At 41.2% G+C, this 23656-nt stretch overlaps 1 protein-coding gene across 1 annotated transcript in view; it reads right to left on the bottom strand.

Annotated features, from left to right (window-relative positions):
* Window positions 1–724: 724 nt before the first annotated feature.
* FURIN (furin, paired basic amino acid cleaving enzyme) overlaps window positions 725–23656 on the bottom strand; it is a 1258063-nt gene continuing 1235131 nt past the window's right edge. Inside the window, exon 16 of the mRNA XM_044078261.1 lies at window positions 725–1464. Within this exon, the coding sequence (XP_043934196.1) occupies window positions 890–1464 (575 nt within the window). The 3' untranslated portion in view covers window positions 725–889. The remainder of the gene's footprint in view (window positions 1465–23656) is intronic.

Genomic DNA, 23656 nt, shown 5'->3' with positions numbered 1-23656 from the left:
TTCACAAAGTGACATATGTTGGCACCAGGATAAAAAACTCATATGACTGACCTTTTCAGACCATTGCTTGGTGCACAACTTGGATGACCCACTCAAGTTTTTTTAGAATGACCCCCCATCACCAGTATAAACATTTCACAGCTAATGTCCTTACTACTTCCTCTGAGGAAAAAAACTTATGAGCATGATCAAAGACTACAAATTAAGGTAGAGATACTGATATATGCTCTTCCTCTGAGGTATGTCAAGATTATTTTTCTCTTGGTATGGATTTTCTACTCAGGTGTATTTTTATCCATGAGGACGTTTAGACATCAACAGGGAGTAAATGTGCCAATATGGTCATGTCTGATTTGTATGACTTTCATTCACACTGAAAACACCACATCTGCAAGCCTATGACCACCACAAACAACCCTGTAGTAGAACCGACAACAATACTGGGATCTTGACTTAAAATTATATGTAAACATCTACTTCTTAGATCCTGGTAGTGTATACACAGGGTTTTAAGCAACCACAAAAATGATTATCAGTTTTACCCTGGATATGCCTACAAACTCAAAATGCATAGTATTCACTTCTTTGAACAAAAATGCTCAGATTTGTAAAAAAGTATCTCACTTCTGCAGCTGATGAGTACTTACATGGGCAAAACAATTATTTCTGTAGCTGCAAAAATCCTGGTACATGCAAACATAAAAATCTGGATTTGAAAAAAATATATATATTTCTGGGATATAATAGGGCACACACCAACCCATAATTTAAAAGGCTTTAAAAATACAGAAGGAAGACAAATGCGCAATAAACAAAGTCTTCTAATGATTTCAGGAGGAAAAAAAGGAGGACTTTAGTTCTCAGATATTTTGGCATGGAATGTTGCATATCAAAGGGCACTTTGTTCTTTGATAAAGGCAGTTCTTTCACTTCGAGAGCTGTAGTCTTCTACATCCGATTCTGACAGCCCATCCTCTTTCCAGATATCTGAAGGGATACCTTTATAAGGAATTATTCCATTCCGTCCATTCTCCAGGGAGTAAACTTTAACACTGTCAAAACTGAACCCAGATCTAACTTGAAGAAAGATGAAGATAATAAAGAATACAGCTACAATAAAGACACAGCTCAGACCAGCGATAAGTGCAGGGAGTTTAGATGAGGTGACTGACAATGTAGTTGTTTCCTCTTTTATTGGTGGTGACTCTCTGCTGCTCTGTGTCTGGTGTGAACAACTAAAATCAACAGGATTGTAACGAGAGTGCGGCGGACAAGTAAGACAACTAAAGGCAGTGGTACCATTGCATGTAAAACATGAAGCATCACACTGAAGACAGACCATAACTTTCACTTGCTCAATACTGTTTTCCAAATGGTAGCTGTTGACTATAGCACCCGGGGTGAAACGTGGTGGGCAAACTGCTGTGCAGCTGTGGTCATGTAGGTAAAGTCCTTCCCTGCACTCTGCAAAAACAAAAAAAAGAAGACATGAGATGTAGAATAAACAACTGTACTACATGACGTTTCATCTTTCAAACACACGTGCACATATCAGAAGGAAGATGCATCACAGTAAATTTTCAAAATCATATGCCTTTCTTCTTACAACAATCAAAACAGCTTTTCTGTATAACAAGTACAATAGATGAAGAATCAAGGTTTGTTTTGCTGGCTTTGGTTACAAGTCACACACTACTAATTAGTAAATGACTAGAAAGCTATGACCCTTTCCAATGATGCTGCTCATTCTTTCTTATGGACCTTTAGTACTGAGCTAGATTTCACTGGTTGTTTGCACTGGTACCAAACTAGTATTCCATACAGCACTAATGGTTTAGCTATTAAAAAAGGCCAGAAAACACTGATGTCACACTACAAAGGCTCATGAGCATTTCAAGTATGCCTACAGATCTTGACATAGAAAATATCATGAAGAATGTATGCCTGTACCTTGTATTATTTAATGTGTGGATGTGTTTCGGCATCCATCACAATAACAGCCTTGCTAACAGTCCCAGCTGCATTGCTACTGCTTGCCATACAGGCAGACATACAATGGTATGGCAAAAAAGCCTATCAACATACAGAAAATTATCTTCTGGGAAGCCCATTCGTTTCATTTGAAACTCCAAAACTCTCTAACTTTGGGTTACCGATGGCATGAAACAACTACCTTTCACCAATACTAAAGTGTTAACTATTATTCATCATGTCAGAACACCTTCGAGAGTCCTTCTATGGCAGGTTATACTACATGAAGTTACATCCATTTCCTGCATTATTCTCATTACAAATTTTCTTAAGAACTGGCATCATGATTTATTCCCAAGTGGCGAAGTATATGCATCTCAGATGGCATATCTATCTACTTACATTATAAAGAGAGCACATCTGCATGCTTTCGCTATTTTTCCATAGAGAAGGAACTACTGCACAGATCCAGAACTTGTTGCAGAAATGAGTCTTCAGTTTTGATTAAGAACCTAAAAAGACTTAAATTAGCAAACACATCATCTTGGGAGTCAGCTATGAAAAATATATTGGTAGGAAGGAGCTGGAAGGTGAATGGCCTGATAGAAAATAAACTGGAATGGATATTCATCACAGCAGCTGAATGTCTGACTAATAGGACCACTGCTGCATGAATGTATAAACTGAAAGGAGATATAGTCAGAGCCAGATGCAAGTTCCTAAAGCCTAATATTTTCTCCAAGGGTAGGATGCCATTTTGAAACAGAACGGTTAGAGCCTGCTTTTTTTTCTGCCCATACATTTCAATTGAAGAATCACCTTGAAACACTGCCACCCCACCTTTTTTTTTTTAAACAGTGACCTGAAAAACCTAGGGAGGATAAACAGGTATATGCACAGAAAAGGTGGACAAATACACTTCAGAGGAAAAGGTTAAGCCATATTACAGTACAGTATTCAAGGGACTAAGTTTTATTCAGGAGCTATACCTTTATCTTTGTTCTAAAAAGAAGATATAGTCCATTACATGGATATAATTTTCTGGTAGTAGTCATTTGAAGAGAAAAATAGACTGTTTAGTAAATCATCAGTGTTGTTACAATGAAAACATTCAGCTCTGGATGCAAAACTTAATTTTCCTCTTGGATTAACAACTTGCTGTGAAGAGGCTGTGTTACTAGTTCAGCCATTCATGTGCACTAAATTGCTGCTCTGCAAATGTAGTACTCTAAATACATTGTATCTGTTGTTTTCAGCGCTTTTAGGTCTCTATTTTAGTGGTTCTCTAACACTTGGGCTCCAAACCAGTCATTTTATATCAAAAGGGTCAAAGTCTGCACTCTTGTGGCTGAAGAGAGCCGATTTCCCCTAAATGAGCTGGGAATTGCTGGTAGAAAGCATACTGTCTGGTTACCTGATTGGTGTGTGGGCATACCTAGTTTAAAACGTGCTACATTCTGCTTGTATATAAGCCTCTTAGTTGCCCGACTCTACTCTGTGCATCTTTAAAATTAATTTTTGTTATTGTAGTTACTATGGTGCTGCTTACTGTGATAGATTTTAAGTCTTCTTAAGACACTCCTCCTTCTGGCTGGATTCTGCTGAAATCAAAGTCTGGTTATAGTTGCATTCACAGTCTGTTGCATACAGAAACTTGCAGAATATACACTGATGAGAAAATAGACTTTGCAGCATCAACTTAGAGCAGTAACAAATAACTTTTATAATAAACAATTACGGACCAACGTTGCAGCTTCAAGTACTGTTCCACTTTACTTCTCATATAGTACAGATATGTGAGAGATATAACATTTACCTCGGGACAAATGTGTCCCTACCAATACCCCTAACATAACTGGATTTAATACAGACTTTATATATATTTTTAGTTAGGCACTCCCTCTTGGTTTTGGAAAGATACTGCCTTGATGACGCAAATGCTGACATATCTGTTCTTGTGCAAATGCTGATAAGTGCAGAAAAGCATATTTTTAAGGAAACACATTATGGATAAACTTTCTTAGAAAAGCATATTTTTCAAGGAAACGCCTTATGGATAAACACATGTCCTGTTGTCTATTCTTTAAAGAAAGCAGATTAGGTTTTTTTCTGATATATCCTGTTTTTTTTTTTTTTTTACATTCTTGCCAAGTCTGTAAGAAGTCAGCTTTCTTGATGTGTGTGTAACACACTCATAAGCAAGTTCCTTATTTTTTTAAGCCATAGTCATTTAGTATCATGCTAATCGCATTACTAAACTCTATTTCTACATTTAAGCAAGCTTTATCTTATTCCTTCTTTATGTTGCATATTTGTAGCAAAGTTACTTTCAACCTTAGTATATTGTTGAGCATAATCTTACAATTCCCTCTTTTTATGTTAAAACATACTTAAAACACTTTATACTGATATGCATTTTGATCACATTATATAGAAAACACATTAAGAAACAAAATCTTTAGTCTTCTTTTGATACAAGAGTCAAAATGCAATTTTACATAGTTAATACAATATCAAGTATTACTACTAAAACTGAATGTATTTAACAACTTTTTCTTTTACAGACCATTCTGTGAAAATATTTTATCAGTTATGAGCTGTCTGCTTTAGTTTTATTTTTTAACTTGATTAATTTATTCTTTTGCAATCACAAAATTTAATTTATGACTTAGTACTCTTTTATTAACTCTTTGCACCTGTTGAATTAACTCTCTACTTTTATTCATTATTTTATATCAAAAGATTAGAGAGACTAATATCTATAAGAGACAAGAACTATGTGCTACTCCAAGCATGTATACACTGCTAAAAATATACAGTTTCAATGTAATTTTAACCATAACATTGTGGTCATCTCTCTGAACCGCCCATTAACATCTTGGTAAAGTACTGAACTGGGATTAGATAATAAATATTTGAATGCAATTATTTCAGTATATTTAATGCCTGAGGATTTAGAAAAACAGTATGTATATACTAAACAATGTTATGTACATATTACTCCATTAGATGTATGAATACAATATTTAATTTTCCTTTAACTGGGGTACCCAGTACTAGTACAGATAAAATGATGGTCCAAAAACCAGTGATAAAATTACAATTAGTAATAAAATTACAACTTGACAAATTACTTTTGAACTTGTTACAATGTATCCTGTACAGTATGTATTTACACAGACTGCTACTCATGCATTTCAATCTAGTAGCTATCCTGGGCCCAATTTTTTTAAACATGTTTTTTCACACATATTTGTTACTAGACACTAGAAACATTTATGCTTTTTGCATGCCAACATTGTCTTGCCAAAAACATATTAAAAAATAGTGACCATTCTTGCTCAATTTTTACATATCTTTACTTTTTCTTGTGTAGCTTTAATAAAGCAATTTTAAGCCATCTCTTGTATAGCTTTACAGTTTAACAGGTTGTAAGTACAATTTAATACTAAACAATACAATAATAACTAGCATGACAGCTATTAGCAACTTGTAAAATATCTTATCCCGTCAGGTTTAATCTGTCTACCAATATTATTAATGCACTGTTTGTGTCTTTCGGCTTTTCCCGGTTAGGGGTCGCCACAGCGGAACTCCGGTCCGCTAATGACTGGCAGTAGATTTTTACTTACTGGCTTGCTGGGCCTAACGCACAACCTTCAATGAAGGAACGCCCATTCACGCATATCGCTACACAGAAGACGCTCTAACTGAGAATCGAACGGGCAATGTCTAACTGTGAGGCGACAATGCTACCGCAGCACCACCACCGCAGTAATATTATTAATGCACTAATACCGGTTTTTCCATCCTCCCTGAAAGAGTATTGTCAAGAAGGAATGAGATATTATTTCTTCTATGTAGATTTATTTTAGACCCTTTTGCAATACATACTGCTCACACAGTCAGTGTAAAACTGAGAAAGTACCCCTCCCCCTGTAGTACTGCAGTATTGTTTATTTGCCTCATGCTGTGAGAATAAAATGTACACCAGTCCAACACTTTGGTTAAACATTTGCTTTATTACATTATTACACTATAGTATTACACTAAGTGCAGAAAAGCATATTTTTAAGGAAACGCCTTGTGGATAAACTTTCTTAGAAAAGCATATTTTTCAAGGAAACGCCTTGTGGATAAACACGTCCTGTTGTCCATTCTTTAAAGAAAGCAGATTAGGTTTTTTCCCCGATATATCCTTTTTTTTTTTTTTTTTTACATTCTTGCCAAGTCTGTAAGAAGTCAGCTTTCTTGATGTGTGTATAATACACTCATAAGCAAGTTCCTTATTTTTTTAAGCCACAGTCATTTAGTATGGATGCTAATCACATATTGCTAAACTCTATTTCTACATTTAAGCAAGCTTTATCTTATTCCTTACTTATGTTGCATATTTGTAGCAAAGTTACTTTCAACCTTAAAACCTTGTTGAGCATAATCTTACACATCAGCTGTTAGTGGTGCTCTGTATCTACGCAATCACTAGAAGTTGTACTTTTCCGTATAAAAACCTCTGAAGATTTCTACTCGAGGAGCAATTAACTTGCACCCTGAGCAGCAGTGCCACATTTAGTTAGCTATAGATTACATTATTACACATTCAGAACTATTGCTGCTCCAAGAGCAACTGGTTTGTGCACTGGTCAGCATCACCACATAAGTTAGCTGTAGATTATGCTATGTAAACTCCCATCCCTCGTCCTGTTGCAAACACCCCCATTCTAGTCCCTTGTAAAGCACATATTAAGGAAATGCAACCATAGATAGGCACTTTCTGCTGTCTCTACTTCTAGCTTGGTGGACATGGGTATCTTGCGGCAATGTAGCAATTGCCTCATGTTCGCTGACAACCACTTAACTCTGAAACAAACGACTAAAGTATGTGACAGACGTAGTTATATAATGTCACGAGGCAAGATGCTCACATACAGATGCAAAAAAAATTCTAAACATGATGTCAGTGACACACGTGCACACACTACTCACCACACTTACAAAAGAACAGACACACAGATCCACATATGCTGGGGTACTCGCATGTAAATTACCCAAACCTAAAAGGCCTCCCAGATGCAGTCCTCAGAAACTTCTCGTGCACACAAACAAGACAACTGTCACCACAACACATAAAAATACATCTCACAGTGTCACAACTATCAAGCCCATAAGGCTTAGCACCACACAACCCAAACATTTTGGTCAAGGACACTTCATTGTGAGACACTGATGCCACTTTCACCAGGTTGGATATGGAGAAGATTACAATTAGTTGCCTGTCAGGGGCCAGGATTTGCCAGATCATGCAAGCACTCAGGTCACTAAACTCCAAGTACCAGCAGGACTTAGTCATATTCCATGTGGGTGTAAATGATTGGAGACATGCCACCCGGGGCTATATGGAGAGACACATGGATTGAGCTCTCAGAATGTGTGTCAAAGGTGGGTATGAGCCTACAGAGCAGCATTCTACCATCGCCAAGGATGATACTACAATACCAACAGAAAATGACTGGCTTAGCTACTGGTATCATTACAAAGGGGTCCAATATATGTCAGCCTAGAAGAACATGATTGATAGACACATATGGCCTTCACTTGTCACCACTAGGCTTTCAGATATTAGCCAAAACATTGTCCACCCCTATAGTGCCTTTTTAAGCATTGCCGAACAGACCTTCCAACATAGCAAAATCTACTCAGGATAAACTAAAGGCATTACTGCTCAAAGCTAGGAGTCTGAAAAAAAAACTACACTTCCTGGAAGCACTTCTCACCCTGGAGAATGTTGACATCTGTGCAGTTACTGGGACATGGCTAAAAGACATGGAAAACAACCCAGCAGTGCATGGCTATAATGCCTTTCTCACATTCTAACCACCCACTGGTCAAGGACAAAAGGTGGAGGTGTGCCCATCTACATAAAGGATAAGCACACCTCAAGTCTGTCAAATAATACAACATGCTTGAAATACTCCACATCCAACTAGCCACTGGAAAAATCCCTTACCATATCCTTATTAACTACAGATGCCAACACCATGAACCTCATACCTGAATTTACTAGAATCACTTACCATTCAGGTCAATACCATACTCGAGGGTGATTTCAACTACCCCTGCATTAACTGGAAAGCATACACAACCACTAACATGCAGGCTCAAAGACTTCTAGACTTTGTCAATGCAACTGTCCAGAAACAGCTAGTCTGCAGTACCACATGGGATACAAATATCCTAGACCTGGTACTCACAAATACGAGACAGTGTTGCACCTCTCAAGTGTAATGTCCTTACTGGCTAGATCAGATCACAAAGTGATCTCCCTTAAAATAAATATAAAACTAGAAACCTTCACCTAATCCCAAAACCTTTAAGAACTTTTTTTAAGGCAAACTACCTCATACTAAGCAATGGCACAGCTAATTTTCAAACTCCCCCAAAACCAGAAAACACAGAAACCTAGAGGTGTACACAAAAGCCCTGTATGGCCATATAAACAACTGTATAGAAACAGCAGTACCTGATCGAAAAAAGCCTAGGGCAAACCACAAAAACAAGCTACCTTGGCATAAATGGGTTGTACAGCAAAATAAAGAAAATCCTGTCTAGAAGGAAGACAGCATGTGCACAATAGAGCAAAAACTCCCTCATTAATCTAAACAAGCAAATCAGGGGTTTAGTAAAATCTTCAAATGCAAACTTTGAGGCAAAAGCAGCCTCCCAAGCCAAGAATAACCACAAGGAGTTTTTTAGTTATATCCGCAATCTTAAGGGCAACACCAACAATGTGTGGAGTTAGTTGTATATGGCATCACCTATATCCAACCAGAAGAAATAGCAAATCTGCTGGCTGACAAATTCAGCTGAAATTTCACCTTTGGTTACCCCCCCAAGAAAATACCCTCCCCATCATTCCTCTACTAGTCATTACAAAAAAGCAGGTCACCACTGCACTGTCTAAAGCTAACATGACTTTGATGGGCACAAACAATATCCCAGGATGACTCAAACAGCTTGAAACAGGACCTATCAGGCCCACTAGGCTCTCTCTCTAACCACAGCCTCCAGACTAGCTCTGTCCCTATGGAGTGGAGGACAGCAACAGTCACCCTTCTGCATAAAGGTGGACCATCAAAAGAACCAGGAAATTACAGACCCATAAGTTTGACTTGTCTTACATGCAAAGCCATGGCAAGAATAATCATGGACCTGATAAATGACACAGGATACCTCCAAACACTAGACCTAACCCAGTTTGGCTTTCTTTAGCAAAGTCACTAGGGCCATGGATGAGGATAAAATAGTGCATACTGCCTGCATTGACCTGGCAAAGGCATTTAACAAACATCCCCACTTGGGAATTATAGACAAACTTACAAAACTGTGTATAAATCCCTACATCACCAGACTGATAGCCAAATGACTCCGAGAGAGGACACACTTTGTTAGAGTGGGAACACTCGGATCCAGCAAGAGGCCATTTACTAGTGGAGTACCACAGTGCTGGGACTTCTGATTGGAAGCATGGTCATGCCATCCCTAGCAAGACGAAGACTCACTCTCCTATGAGAAGGAAACCAGTCTGGTGGACCCCTGCCATAAACAGGTTATACAACAGAAGGAGGAAACTAGTTCAGAAAAAAAGCAAATCCCAAGAAGGAAACACATCCTTGATCAGTATCAGTAAGAAACTAAGGTCCCTCATAAAATCATCCAAGGCTAACTTCGAAAGAAAAATAGCCAAGGATTCGAAAGACAAGCACAAAGCCTTCTTTAGCTATGTCAAGAATCTAAGTGGCAACTCGCAGATATGCTCTGAGCTAGTGCAAAAATAGTACAAAATATACTGAATCTACTGATATTGCCAACATCCTGGCAGATAGATTCAGTGCAAACTTCACCTCCCTCTTACCTTCAAAAGGGCCCACAACAATACCAGAAAAGTGTAGTGTCCCAGAAATCACAGAAGCACAGGTGAAAACAGCCCTTTCAAAAGCCAAAAACACAGCATAATGGGGCCAGATGGTGTCCCAGGCTGCGTCTTGCATGAACTACAGAACAAACTAACCCCCCACCTTAACACGCTGTTCAACCTCAGCCTCTCCACAGGCTACATGCGCACAGCAACAGTTATTCCGCTCCGCAAAGGAGGGGCCACAACTGACCCTGGTAACTATCACCCCCATAAGCCTGACTAGCCTGGTCTGCAAGGCTATGGAGCGTACCATCATGGAACTCATTAACAAAGACATTGGGGACCTCCAAACACTTGACCCGACCCAGTTTGACCTTAAGGGCAGATCATGCCTACTAAACCTGGCTGACTTCTTTGAGACAATCACCAAGGCCATAGATGGGGGAAAGGTGGCTCACACAGCCTACCTTGATCTCGCCAAGGCATTCAACACCATTCCTCACTCGGGTATTATAGAAAAACTCACCAGCCTGAAAATAAACCCGTATGTCACAAAATGGGTTGCCAACTGGCTTACAGACAGAACTCACACAGTAAGAATAGCGGGCTCCAGGTCAGACTCTAAACCAGTCACAAGTGGTGTCCCGCAAGGCTCGATTCTGGGACCCCTACTGTTCAGCATATATTTCTCAGAAGTACAGGCAAACACAGGAAGACTATGGCTAATCAAGTTCGCCAATGACTGCAAACTGGGAGCCATAACTGACTCTCCGGCTGACATGGACATCCTTCAAAAAGGCCTTACTGAGACAGACACCTGATGTCAAAGTCATGGCCTCAAGCTAAATGCCAAAAAATGCATAGTCATCCCGTTTGGGAAAAACAAAATGCTCACGAATTACCACATAGGCGGCAGCCCCCTTAATACAGAAGAGGTAATAAGAGATCTGGGGACCCAGGTAGACAGTAATCTCTCCTTTGACAATCATATTGCCAAAGTAGTTAGGAAATCCTTCTATGTGGCCCATCTAATTACTAAGGGGTTCGCATATAGAAATAAAGAGGTTATAGTGTCCCTCTACTCGTCATTCATCAGACCCATCGTAGAGTACAATGCCCCATTTGGGATGTACCTCACAAGACACTTCCAACAGCTGGAAAGACCACAAAAGCACCTCACCAAGAGGATTACTGGCCTCAAACATATGTCTTATGCAGCCCGACTGAAAAAACTTCGGCTGTACTCAGTGGCATATCGCTTACTCAGAGGTGATCTCTGCCTGACTTACAATGCCACGTCCAACTCAAAATTGATGGACATGCTCCACCTAAAGAAATCCAAGTCACTGCGAGCCACGCGATCTAGTGAGCTAAACCTCGCCACAACAATAAATAGAACATGCTGGAGGGATAGATTCCTGTCACAGGGACTCCCCATGCTTTGGAACAAAATTCCTAACTACATTAGGCAGAGCCCCTCACTAACACTCTTCAAGAGAAGCCTTGAAGAGTGGATGGGTAACAGAAAATACACCCCCTGGGATCACTTCATTGGCTCTGCTTGACAGAGGCAAAGTTAATCAATCAATGGGACGGCGAAAGCTGACACTTTGGCTAGGCTTAAAAATGCCCTCAGGCATATAGCCTAGTACCTACCTATGAAAATACTTCTCTGAAGTCAAGACCAACACAGAAAGCCTTTGACCAAGTTTGTTGATGACTGCAAGCTGGGGGCAATCGCTGAATTCTCCAACAATGCAGCTCTCTTTTAGAAGGGTCTGACTCAGCAAATGATTGGTACCCAAGCCATGACCTAGAACTAAGTGCAAAAAATGCATAATCACACCTTTTGGGAAGTCAAAAACCCCTGCAAGTTACAACACTAATAGCATTCCCCTAAGACTGGACTGATAAGCGAGACATCTAGGTACACAGATAGATAGTAGCCTGAACTTTAACTGCCACGTGTCTACAGTGGTTACGAAGTCTTTCTATGGGGCACAGCTTATAAGTAAAGGCATGGCATCCAGATCCACAGAAGTTATAGCCCCACTGTACCCAGCCCTGATCAGATCAATAATAGAGTACTATGCACCTTTCAGCAAGTACTTGACCAGGCACTTGCAACAGCTGGAGCAGCTTCAGAGGTTCCTTACAAAAAATACAAGGTGTAAACATGAGCTATGCGGACGGTTTAAAAGCCCTATCCCTTTACTTCGTCTCCTACTGATTACTAATGGGTGCTCTATGCCCAATCTACAAGGCAATCTCAAATCCAGCCCTGATGGAACCGTTACACATTTGGTCTATGAGGATTCTTTCCATGGCCTTGCAAATGAAGCTGGTTAGGCTTATGGGTCTACAGTTCCTAGGGTCAGATGATGGGTCCCCTTTGTGCAAGGGGATTACTGTTGCTGCTCTCTACTCTGTTAGAATATAGCCAATTCTCAGGTTATGGTTAAAGAGAGTGCCAAGTTGTTCCTTTAGGTCTTGTTTTACCATTGCTAAGTAAGCAGCCTGGGATGTTGTTTGGCCCCACTGAGGCTGTGTTTTTGGCCTTGGACAGTGCAGATATGACCTGCCCTTTAGATACTAAGGAGGGGATTAGTGTCAGGAATGCTTTAGGGTATGGTTGGTGGGGACAAGGGGGTGAAGTCTGTGCCAAATCTATCAGCTAGCAGGTTGCCAATTTCCATATAGTACGAGGGGTACCATCCACTACTAGTTTGGCACATAGCTGGGCATTCCTTTTTAGATTTCTGACATAGCTAAAGAATGTGTTATGGTTAGCTATGGATTCTATTTTAGCTTTGTAATTAGCTTTAGAGGACTTTACAAGATAATGGATTTGCTTGTTCAAGCTGTGGAGGGAATTTTTTCTCTGCTGACTCAGGTCCTTCTTGCTCTTAGAAATCAGTTTCTTCCTCTTGTCATATAGCCTATTTATACTTGAGGTCCACCAGGGTGGCTCGTTTTGTTTTTCAGTAGGACCTGGTTTTGGGCCAGTCAGGTACAGCAGTCTATACAGCTGTTTAGGTGGTTATACAAGGCATTTGTGTACACTTCTGCATGGAAGTCATTGCTGACTGTTTGCAGGGGAGTTTGAAACTTTTTACACCATCACTTAGTGGGCTCTGATTAGCTTTGGAAAAAATGTTTAGTTTTACTGCTCCTGTGGGGATATCACATCTGATAGCTACGTCGAATGAGAGTGATTTATGGTCTGATCTTACCAGAGAGGGCACCACAAAGGAAGGTTGCAGTGACCCCCTCATATTGGTGAGTACCACGTCTATGACATTTGAACCCCTTGTGTGGGTGCAGACTACCTGTTCCACGGCATTTATATTGACAAAGTCCAGGAAAGGCGATCAAGTTGGTACTCGTATGTCACCCAATCAATTGGATAGTTGAAATCTCCTATGACCAAGGTGTTTGGCTGTAAGGCGAGTGACTCTCTAGGTCCAGATGGGCGATATGTTTCTCTTTGTTCATGGCAGAGGACCTACAGCTAATAAGGATGTGGTGGGGTATTTTGTCTATAGTTAGCTTGAAATGGAGTAGCTCAAGAGAGTCATACTGTTTAACCAGTCTTAAAATGTGCTTAGCTTTAATGGAGATGGATGGACTTCCACCTTTGGTTCTTTCACCCTCATTTTCATTTTGAGATCTGAACATGTGGAATGCAGTGTATCCTTGCAGAGCTGGGGTGCTCTCCACAGTCCTGAGCCATGTCTCAGTGACTACACAGATGTCAGCATCTTCCAAGGAGAGAAGTGCTTCCAGGGAGTGAAGTTTCCTGTTTAGGCTGCCAGCATTAAGCAGCATAACCTTGGGTTTGTCTTGAGTAGATTTTGTTACATCAGAAATTTTACTTTTTTGACACTGCCTAAAAAAGGCACCATGGGGGAGGCAATAGCCTTTTCGAGTATCTGAAAGCCAAGAAGAGACAGGCGCAGACCATCTCTTGCAAAGCAGTGAGATCTGCTGACCACTTCTTCCAGGGCTGACAAGATACCAGATCCCTTGGACTGACACCAGAAGCTAAGCCAATTATTGAAGATAATCATTTTTTTGTCTATATTGTGGCATCATTCTGGGGGAAGGCAGAATGTTGCTTAGGGTTAGGCTCATATCTGCCTAGGACACACAATCTGAGAGTTCAGTCATGCCCCTCTTCATATAGTCGCGAGACAGACTTCTCAGGTCATTCACCCCAAAATGGACTAAGACCGAGTTCATAACACTACTTGTAGAGTGACCTGAGTGCATGCATGATTTGATGGATCCTGACATGTGACAGGCAGCTAACCAAGACCTACTCCTTGTCCAGCCTGGTGAGGAGGACATGTGTGTATCTCACTATCGAGTTGCCTATGACCAAGATATTTGGTTTTGAGGTATTTTGCCTTAAGGGCTTACTTGTTAAGACACTGATATGGCTATAACATGTACTGCTTTTAATTTGGGTTGCAGTGTGTGCATGTGGTTTATGCTTGGGAGGTCTTCGATCATTTAGTAGGCTTCTAGTGAGCATCTCTGCGTATGTGGGTTTATGTGTCGTGACCTTATCTTGTGTGAGAGGTGTGTGTGCGCTAGTAACCTGCATGATGTCCTGTCTGTTGTTACTTGAGAGGACTAATTCCAATTTCATGGTATAATTACGTCTCTCTCATACTCTGTTTGCTTTAGGAATAAGTAGTTGTCAGTATACATGAGGCAATTACTACACTGGCTCAAGATGCCATGTCAATCAGACTAGCTGGAGAAATGGTGGGAAACTGACCATACATTATAGCAGGTTAATACCGTAAGTACTACTGGAGTGGGCAAGTTAAATAAGTTTTTCCTCTGGTGTTAACAAGGGGGCTTATTCTATTAAAATTAGGGATGAAAAATTGTAGCAATACTTCTCAGTCTGCAGCTCAGTTGCCTGCAGTGCAGCAGGGAAGTTTGGCAGGGTTCTACTGACATACGTCTAAGGAACAAATTTGTTATCAGAAGTTTGTGTCTATACAGGGCACCATAGGTTCATAGGTTAGTACTAGGCTAACTGCCCTTATGGGTCATTTTTAAGCCTAGCCAATTACCCCATGTCAGAATCAAACCCTGCAGCTTGTGTTTCTAAGGTAAGCACCTTAACCGTTACACCAACCTCCCACCTAAATCCCATTGCGCTGTTTGTAGTTACACACAAACATGAGGCTTAAATATAGGTGACATTAAACACTTAAGTTAATCTACCAATAGGAAATCACACAACTACCTTTCATCCAGCAAACCCCAGCTCAGACAAGGCTGGATCCACACTCCTCTGGCACAGGGTTGTAGGAGTTTTCTTAATGTAAGATGGCTAGATTAGTGCTCAAGGGTATCAATACAGGCTAGATTCAGCAGATCTGAACCTAGTCTATGCTATCTCAGTAACAGTACAGTGCAAAACAAGTGCAGAGAATGAAGCAGTCACAAACAGTAAAAACGAAAGAAAATAATGCAAAATTCGATTAAATACAGTTGAAAAGTCAAATAAAAATTGAAAATAATTTTGCTTTGGATTTCTTGGATTCAAACAGAATCACTCTAGACCACTGCAAAGGGATGCCAAATGTAAAGCAGCTCAGGTTAATTGAGCACAAACCTGATGATTAAATACAGGCAAAAGTAAACACTTTTTAAGCTACTCTACCAATAAGAAATCACACAATGACCCTTCCTCCAGCAATCCTTGCATCAGAGGCTGGATTCACGCACTTCTGCCACAACAGTGCACTTCTGCCACAACGGTGCACGAGAGCTTTTCTTAATGTAAGATGGCTACATTAGTGCTCAAGTGTATCAATACTGGCTAGATTCAGCAGGTCTAAACCTTGTCTATATTACCTAGGTAACAGTACATTGCAAAATAAGTGTAGAGAATGAAGCAGTCACAAACGGTAAAACAGCAAAAAATTACAGAAAATAATGCAGAAATTCAATTACATACAGTTGAAAAAGTGCAGTAAAATTCAAAATATAGTTCTTTTCTTGCTTGTTGCTTTGGATGTATTGGATTCAAGCAGAAAAGTACAGTTTTGTACCTACCATAAATGTAGATGTTCGAGGATCCACATTGCTGCAGTCCTAACTATTGGGTAGTCCGCTGTCCAGTCGGCCCGAATACCAAAGTATATGGCTGACGTCGGTCAGGGCGCATTAGACTGACGTCAGTACGTCAGGGTACTAATGCGCATGACCGACGTCATATCCTCAGTCTTTTCTTGCCCCAGATGTCAGAAGACCCTGAAAAGCTAAGGCCAAAACCAAAAATTCCAAACATACCTACACCAAAAATATGTACAATATATACAAAATTACCAGAATATAACCTCACCTACACAACCACCCTTAAACACAGAGGGCAAGGAGGGAGGGTAAATTGGACTGCAGCAATGTGGATCCTCGAACATCTACATTTATGGTAGGTACAAAACTGTACTATGTTCTTCATTCCACATTGCTGCAGTCCTAACTATTGGGTAGAATCCCAAAGCAGAGGTAAGGGAGGCTGGCAAATCATAAGGAAGCAGGAGCTGACAACATGCCTTGCAAAATAGCTGTGGCAAAACCAGCCCTAGACTTAGAGTAGAGAGGAAGGTGATAATGCTTAGAGAAAGTATGCACTGAACTCCAAGTAGCTGCCTCCAAAATATCCTTAGTGGCCACCCCTTAGAAATGCTGTAGAAGTGGCAGTAGCCCTAGTGGAATGAGGCCTAATTCCAGCTGGAATCTCCTTGCCATGATGGGAATAACAAAATGCAATGCAAAACCCAATCCACCTAGAAATAGTTTGTTTTGACACAGGCTTGCCCTGCGAACCCAAAGCAAAAGAAACAAACAACTGCTGAGACTGCCTAAAATCCTTAGTCCTGCTCAAATAATAACGCAATTGCCTGTGTACATCTAAAGTGTGCAAAATCTTTTCCCCTTTATTTTGGGGATCTGCATAAAAAGTAGGCAAATGAATAGTTTGGTTTAAAGCCACACTAGAAACCACCTTAGGCATAAAGGAAGGATTAGCGTAAAGATACCCTATCCTTATGAAAAATCAAAAAAGGCTCTACCGCCATAAGGGCCTGCAACTCAGAAACCCTTCTTGCAGAAGTAATGGCCAACAAAAAAGCAGTCTTCCATGACAAATATTTCAATTCAGCAGTAGCCGAGGCTCAAAAGGTTGTAGAGTAAGTTTCTCCAACACAAAATTGAGATCCCAAGCAGGAGTAGGAGCTCTACGGGGGGTCTTATATTCTTTGCCCCTCTAAGAAATTGCTTGAACAAAGGATGCGAAAACAATGGTGGGTCACAATCATAGTGAGCTGAAATTGCTGCAGCATGAATCTTAATGGAAGAGAAAGACAAACCTTTGTCCAATAACTCAGTAAGATATTGAAGAGCCACACTCAAATTAGGCTCAGAAATCTCCAAATTGTTTGCTGCACTCCAAAATAAAAATCTCTTCCATTTTTCTGCGTACACTTTCCTTGTACTAGGTCTTCTGGCTTCCATAATCACATTTAAAACTTGTTGAGGAAGTTGAGACCTGCTGTCTTTCAAAACAGAATATGCCAGGCTGTTAGATGAAGAGATTGAAGCTTGACATTGAGCAGGTGACCGTCCCTCTGAGACAACAGGTGTGGAATCAAGGGTAAAGGCCATGGAGGCTTCCTTACCAGACTCCTCAGTAATGGGTACCAGTGCTGCCGAGGCCAATCTGGAGCTATTAAAATCATCCTTGGCTTGTCTTGTCTGACCTTTAGAAGCACCTTTGGGAGAAGAGGCAGAGGTGGGAAAGCGTACACATGAAGATTTTTCCAACTGAAAGAAAGAGCATCCACTTTCCAAGCTGTGTGATGAAACCTCTTTGTGCAAAACTTTGGCAGCTGGTGGTTTAGTGGAGAAGCGAACAGATCTATGTCTGGAGTTCCCCATGACACTGTCAATTTTTGAAATACATGAAGATCCAGTTTCCACTCGTGGGGATCCATGATTTGTCTGCTTAACACATCTGCTAAGGAGTTCTGTGCTCCCGGCAGAAACCTTGCCTGAAGAGTTAGTTGCAAGCTGAGCGCAGTCTCCCATAAAATCATTGCTTGCCTGCACAATGGGTAAGAATGTGTTCCCCCTTGTTTGTTGATGTACCACATGACAGTTGTGTTGTCTGTTAGAATCAACACCTGCCCTGGAAGAAGTAACTCCTTGAAAGCCATTAATGCAAACTGGACTGCTAACATCTCTTTCATGTTGATATGTAGATGCTGTAGTCTGGCAGGCCACTTGTCTTGTATCCACTTTCCATTTAGATGAGCTCCCCAAGCAATGTCTGAGGCATCTGTCGTTAGAATCTGACTCGCCTCTGGCCGGGTCACAGAGAGTCCCTTGTTTAGGTGACATTCCTGAGCCCACCACAAAAATTCCTTTTGAATGCAAGGTATTATTTGAATGACAGTGTCCAAATCCTGGCAGTGCTGTGTCCATACATTTTGAGATACCATTGCAGCTTCCTCATATGCAGTTTGGCATTGGGAAGCACCAGAATACAAGATGCCATGAACCCTAAGGCTTGAAGGACTGTCCTTGCAGTCAGCCCAGACTGAAGAGATAGTTGATGGAAGTAACTGGAAAGATTCTTTTGTTTGTCCGGGGTTAAAAAGGCCATCTGGGCTGCTGTATTCAGTCTCACACCCAGAAAGCACATGTCTTGAGAGGGTACTAGACTGGACTTTATTTCGTTCACAGAATACCCTAGGCATCTTAGCACTGCTATGACATAATCCAAATGCTGTAGAAGGTCTTCCTTTTCTTGAGCTAGAATCAGGCAGTCGTCCAAGTAAGGATAGATTTGAATTCCTTTTAGCCTGAAGTAAGCTATCACTGGAGCCAGAACCTTTGTGAATACTCTGGGCGCAGTGGATAAGCCAAAGGGCAATGCAGAGAACTGATAATGAGAATTGCCAGCTCGAAAACGCAGATACTTCCTGCAACTTAGTCTTATAGGCACATGAAGGTAAGCTTCCTTGAGATCTAAAGTTACCATCCAGTGATCCTTGCCCAGCAAAGGTAAAAGCTGTTGTAACGTCAACATCTTGAACTTGGGAATGTCCAGATAAGTGTTGAGGATAGATAAATCCAAAATTGGCCTCCACGTGTTCCCCTTCTTCGGTACTAGGAACAGGCGAGAATAAAATCCTAGGCCCCTTTCTGGCACAGGAACTGGCTGAATGGCCCCTATGTGGAGCAACAGAGAAATTTGCTTGTGAGCCTCTTGTCTTTGTAGAGGAGGAATGTCTGGCATGCCTTTGAAAGGAGGCATGGTATGGAAATAAAACCTGTAACCGTGGTGAATGATATCCAGAACCCATCTGTCTTGGGTAATTAAATCCCAATTTTCTTTGAAAAGAGACAGCCTTCCTCCCAAAGGTGCTGCCAGGCGAGAATGTACTGGCAGCTGAAAAGGCAGGTCATTGGGTCTGCTTACGAAAGGACTGACCCCTGCCCTCACCAGAAGTCTGAGCAGGGGAACTCCCTGTCCTAGGCCTAAAGAACCTTGAGCTCTGCCCCTACCACGTCTAGACCTACCCCTAGACTGGGAATCATAAGCAGGATAAGTCCATCCCTTAGTAGGCCAATTTCTACTAAACTTGGAGGCTGCACCTGCAAAAATCCTTAACAGTTTGCATAGACTTAGCCTTGTCCTCCATTTTCTTTAAGACTGCTTCCACAGGCGAACCAAACAACACATCAGACTGCAAAGGAGCATCCAAAATCCTTGTTTTAACATGCTCAGCTAAATTCTGATCTCTCAACCAGGCATGCCTACGAAGAACAGAACCAGTGGCAGCCACCCTCGAGGAGGCCTGCACAGCATCAAAACCACATTGCAAGGAATGTTTACCCACCTGTTCAGACACATGAACTAAATCCTGCAACTCTTTGCACTCAATACCTTCTGCCAGAGCATCCACCTTAGATTTCAATTGTGAAAGGAGATAATTCTGATATTTTAACATGTGAAACTGACAATTCAACGCCCTCATGGCTAAAGTGGAAGAAGTATACACTTTCTTTCCCCATCTATCCAAAGCCCTTGCCTCTTTATCAGGAGGAACAGGATTTTTAACAACAGAGGCCTTCACACCTTTAGGCCCCTGAGAGACAGTTTCCGGGTCTGCCCTAGGACTCTTAAAAGATACTTATGAGCTTCAGGCACCCTATAGTACCTATCCGGTTTAACTGGGGCAGGAGGCAAAGAATCAGGATTGAGGGAAGCCTCTGCAAAAACATCTTCCACCACATTCAGAACAGGAGGTATAGCTAAAGGCCTATGCTGGGGTAAAACAAGAATTCCCTAAGCCTCTTCCTGGAATCAGAGAAATCTTGACCTTCCCATTTAAAATGCTCCCTCATGGAATGCAGAGTCTCTGAAAATGAAAAATCCTCAGGAGGAGAAGCTGAAGGAGTAGAATCATCCACATCAGAATCAGAATAAGGAGGATACTCCTGCAAGTCTTCAGCCGAAGACTCAGAAGCCTCCGAACATTGCTCAAAACTCTCAAACTCAGGTTCCACCCTAGGCCTCTTATCAGGAGGGGGCATAGAACCTCTAATCATAGTAATCAAATCCTCTGCCATTTTAAGCATATGTTTCTTAGGCAAAGACCCTGAAGCACTAGGAGAAACCCCCACTGAAGTTAAACTTGGCCTGCCTCTCAAAGAAGCCTTGGAAACAGACGGGGAGGCTCTAACCACCTTAGGAAGAGAGGGAAGAACAGCCACCTGAGAAGCCCCCTCAGCCTGGCCTACTTCCTGCGAGGATACATCCTGTAATAGTAAAGTCTCTCCCTGAGACTCCAAAGAAACACCTGGCAAAACCTCCGGCTCCACTGAGCCTTCTAAAGATCCGACGTCTGGGAATGTCGGTTCTTCCACTCTAGGCTTTGCTGCTTTGTCCTTGCGCTTTTTGGCGGCGGCCGGAGCCTCCGGCGGCATTTTATAATTACAACGCTTCCCAAAACTAACCTGGCACAGTCTAACCTTCTCTTAATAGTGTGTTTGTTAAATCTAGCACAAGAGCGGCATCCAACAACGTCGTGCTCAGGCCCTAAACAAGGTATACACAAAGTATGGTAATCCCTATGAGGTATCTGTTTCCCACAAGAAATACAGTTATTCACTTTTTCTGACATCCGGTTAAATACTGAGGCAAGAAAAACCAAAATATTCCCCAACGGGTACTTAGCCAACTTTGATTCGGTCTGAAACTCTGACTTCAGAAACTTTCAGAACGCCAACCTGCACTCGCAAAATTGCTTCTGCATCGGACCATGCGGCAAAAAAGACTGAGGATATGACGTCGGTCATGCGCATTAGTACCCTGATGTACTGACGTCAGTCTAATGCGCCCTGACCGACGTCAGCCATATACTTTGGTATTCGGGCCGACTGGACAGCGGACTACCCAATAGTTAGGACTGCAGCAATGTGGAATGAAGAACATCACTTGACTTCTGGTAAAGGATGCAAAACATAAAGCAACTCCGGTTAACTGAGCCTATACTGATACACCTTCCCCATGTAATCTGACATTGATAACTAAGAGGATAACTAAGAGGATAACTAAGACAACACATAACCCAGGAAACTGAAAAAAGTCCTTGTGGTCAAATTCCTGTTTTTAAACAAACATTTGTCAAAAAGCAAAGTTAACACAGTAGATTCAGAATGGCTCTAAGAACTCTTTTGGTCTGGGAAGGGAACAGATCCAGTTTCTAGAGACAGAGTGATAACTAGGACTCTGCAGTTTACTTAAGGTGTAAGCTCTGAAGATATCTGGCCTAATTCATGCAGTCAACCAGGTGACAGCAGCTATGCAAACTCCCATAACTCTAAATTAAACAAATAAACTGAATGTGAACTGAGTCCAGATGGCAATGAGATGAACTGGTAATGGGGTTCCTCTACATGAAGCTTAAGAAACTGATTGTGAGCTTTGAGGATGGAAATGGGGAAATAAGTATTCTGCATGCTCACAATCACCATAAATGCCTCCTGAATCAAAAGAAGTGCATCAACTTCCCGTTCAAGTCTGTGAGGACTGAGAAGGGCCTCCACTAAACCTTTCTATGGCACTAAGAATCTTGAATTCCCTTTCCTTGTCCTGCAGCACTGGTCTGTACTGTATGGCTGTTCCGTAACGACATTATTACAGGCAAAACTGATGCTGTACAGTAGCTGGAATATTTATTAGAAATAAGAACTGCTTTAGGTGGGAATCCTCCATAGGAGTGCACTACTATGATATCCTCTTTTGTGGCTATTTTTTTCTGATTAGCTCCCATGATTTGGAATGTGTGCACTGCACACCATATCACCACATAACAGATTAGAACTTCTTGCCCAGCCCCACCATCAGCCAAGTTCATCCCATCTTTTGAATGACGCTAATCTGCAAGACATGAAAACAAGCAAAAGCATTACAAGGATATACTAATATACACCTGCCTTATACAAAGGGACCTCCCATAGAAGCCACTTGTTGAAGAGTCCTTCATCACAGGTCAATTGACAAAATACTTATCTGGGATGTATATCAGGGGTATTTGAGAGGAAAAATCTTAGCAGTATAAACTCCTTTCAGCAGGCAAGAACTAGAGAAAAGACAACCAAGAAGCAATGCTTATAAAGATGTGAAAACCTGGAAAGTGTGAACTAAGTGTTTACAATGGAGATAATTTTGAAATGAGAAAACAGAAGCAGCTATTATGTTTGCAAAAATGACCTTTTTAAAGTAGTACGTCTCAAAATGCTTTCAGCTGTCCTGTACCAGAATAGAATACAGCTGGTAATCTACTTTGAAATGGTATGCTGTGCAACTTTCTCCACAACAGCAGAACAGCCGAACAGTTTTTATAGGTTTTGAAAACTGTGCAACTATTTCAGGCAGAACAAGAGCTGATAATGCAAATTCAGACTATGAAGGGGTTTTTTGCCCTTAGTTTCTACTCACTGAAGGAAAACAAAGTTGGGCTGGTTTTAAGGACAATTTTGACACTACTTTTCAAAGAAAATGTGGGTTAAAACTAATGAACACCAAATGCTAATTAAAGACCAAATTCCTTTCCCCCGAAGCGGAAGTATCTTGACTCTGAAAAAGTACAGTTGTTTACAATTACCATAAATGTAGATGTTAGAGTGTATTCACTGTTGCAGTCATTACATTTGGGTAATCTGCTGACAGGTTGCCCTCAGTTGGCCTGATTAACAAAGGCTTGGGTCCTGTGTCGGTTGCTGCCCCTTCTTCCATGACGTCAGGGGTATAAAACATGCAGCCGACACCATTACATCAGTTTTTCTTGCCCCAGATGTCAGGTGCCCCCCAAATGGGGAGCAAAATATATATATAAAATTAAAAAACACAAAAAATATACCTCCACACAAAAGCAAATATACCAAAAAGGCTTTTAAACATAGTAAAAGAAAGCAGAGGTATAGTAAGAGAAAAACAGGGGACTGGAAGGAGGATAACCAGGACTGCAACAGTGAATACACTCGAACATCTACATTTATGGCAAGTGTACACAACTGTACTATGTTCTTAGTGTTTCACTGTTGTAGTCATTACTTTTGGGTAGATTCACAAAGCTATGGTTGGGAGGATGGATTTATACAGCATTAGGACCAGCAGGACAGCAGTGGTAAAGCCAGCTCTGGATTTAGAGAAGAAAGGTAAATAGTAAT

The sequence above is a fragment of the Protopterus annectens genome, chromosome 7.part0 (assembly GCF_019279795.1).
Source record: "Protopterus annectens isolate FY-2018-M chromosome 7.part0, PAN1.0, whole genome shotgun sequence".
Lineage (NCBI taxonomy): Eukaryota > Metazoa > Chordata > Ceratodontiformes > Protopteridae > Protopterus > Protopterus annectens.
The sequence above is the reverse complement of the archived record's forward strand: the minus strand, read 5'-3'. Positions and strand labels throughout refer to the sequence as shown.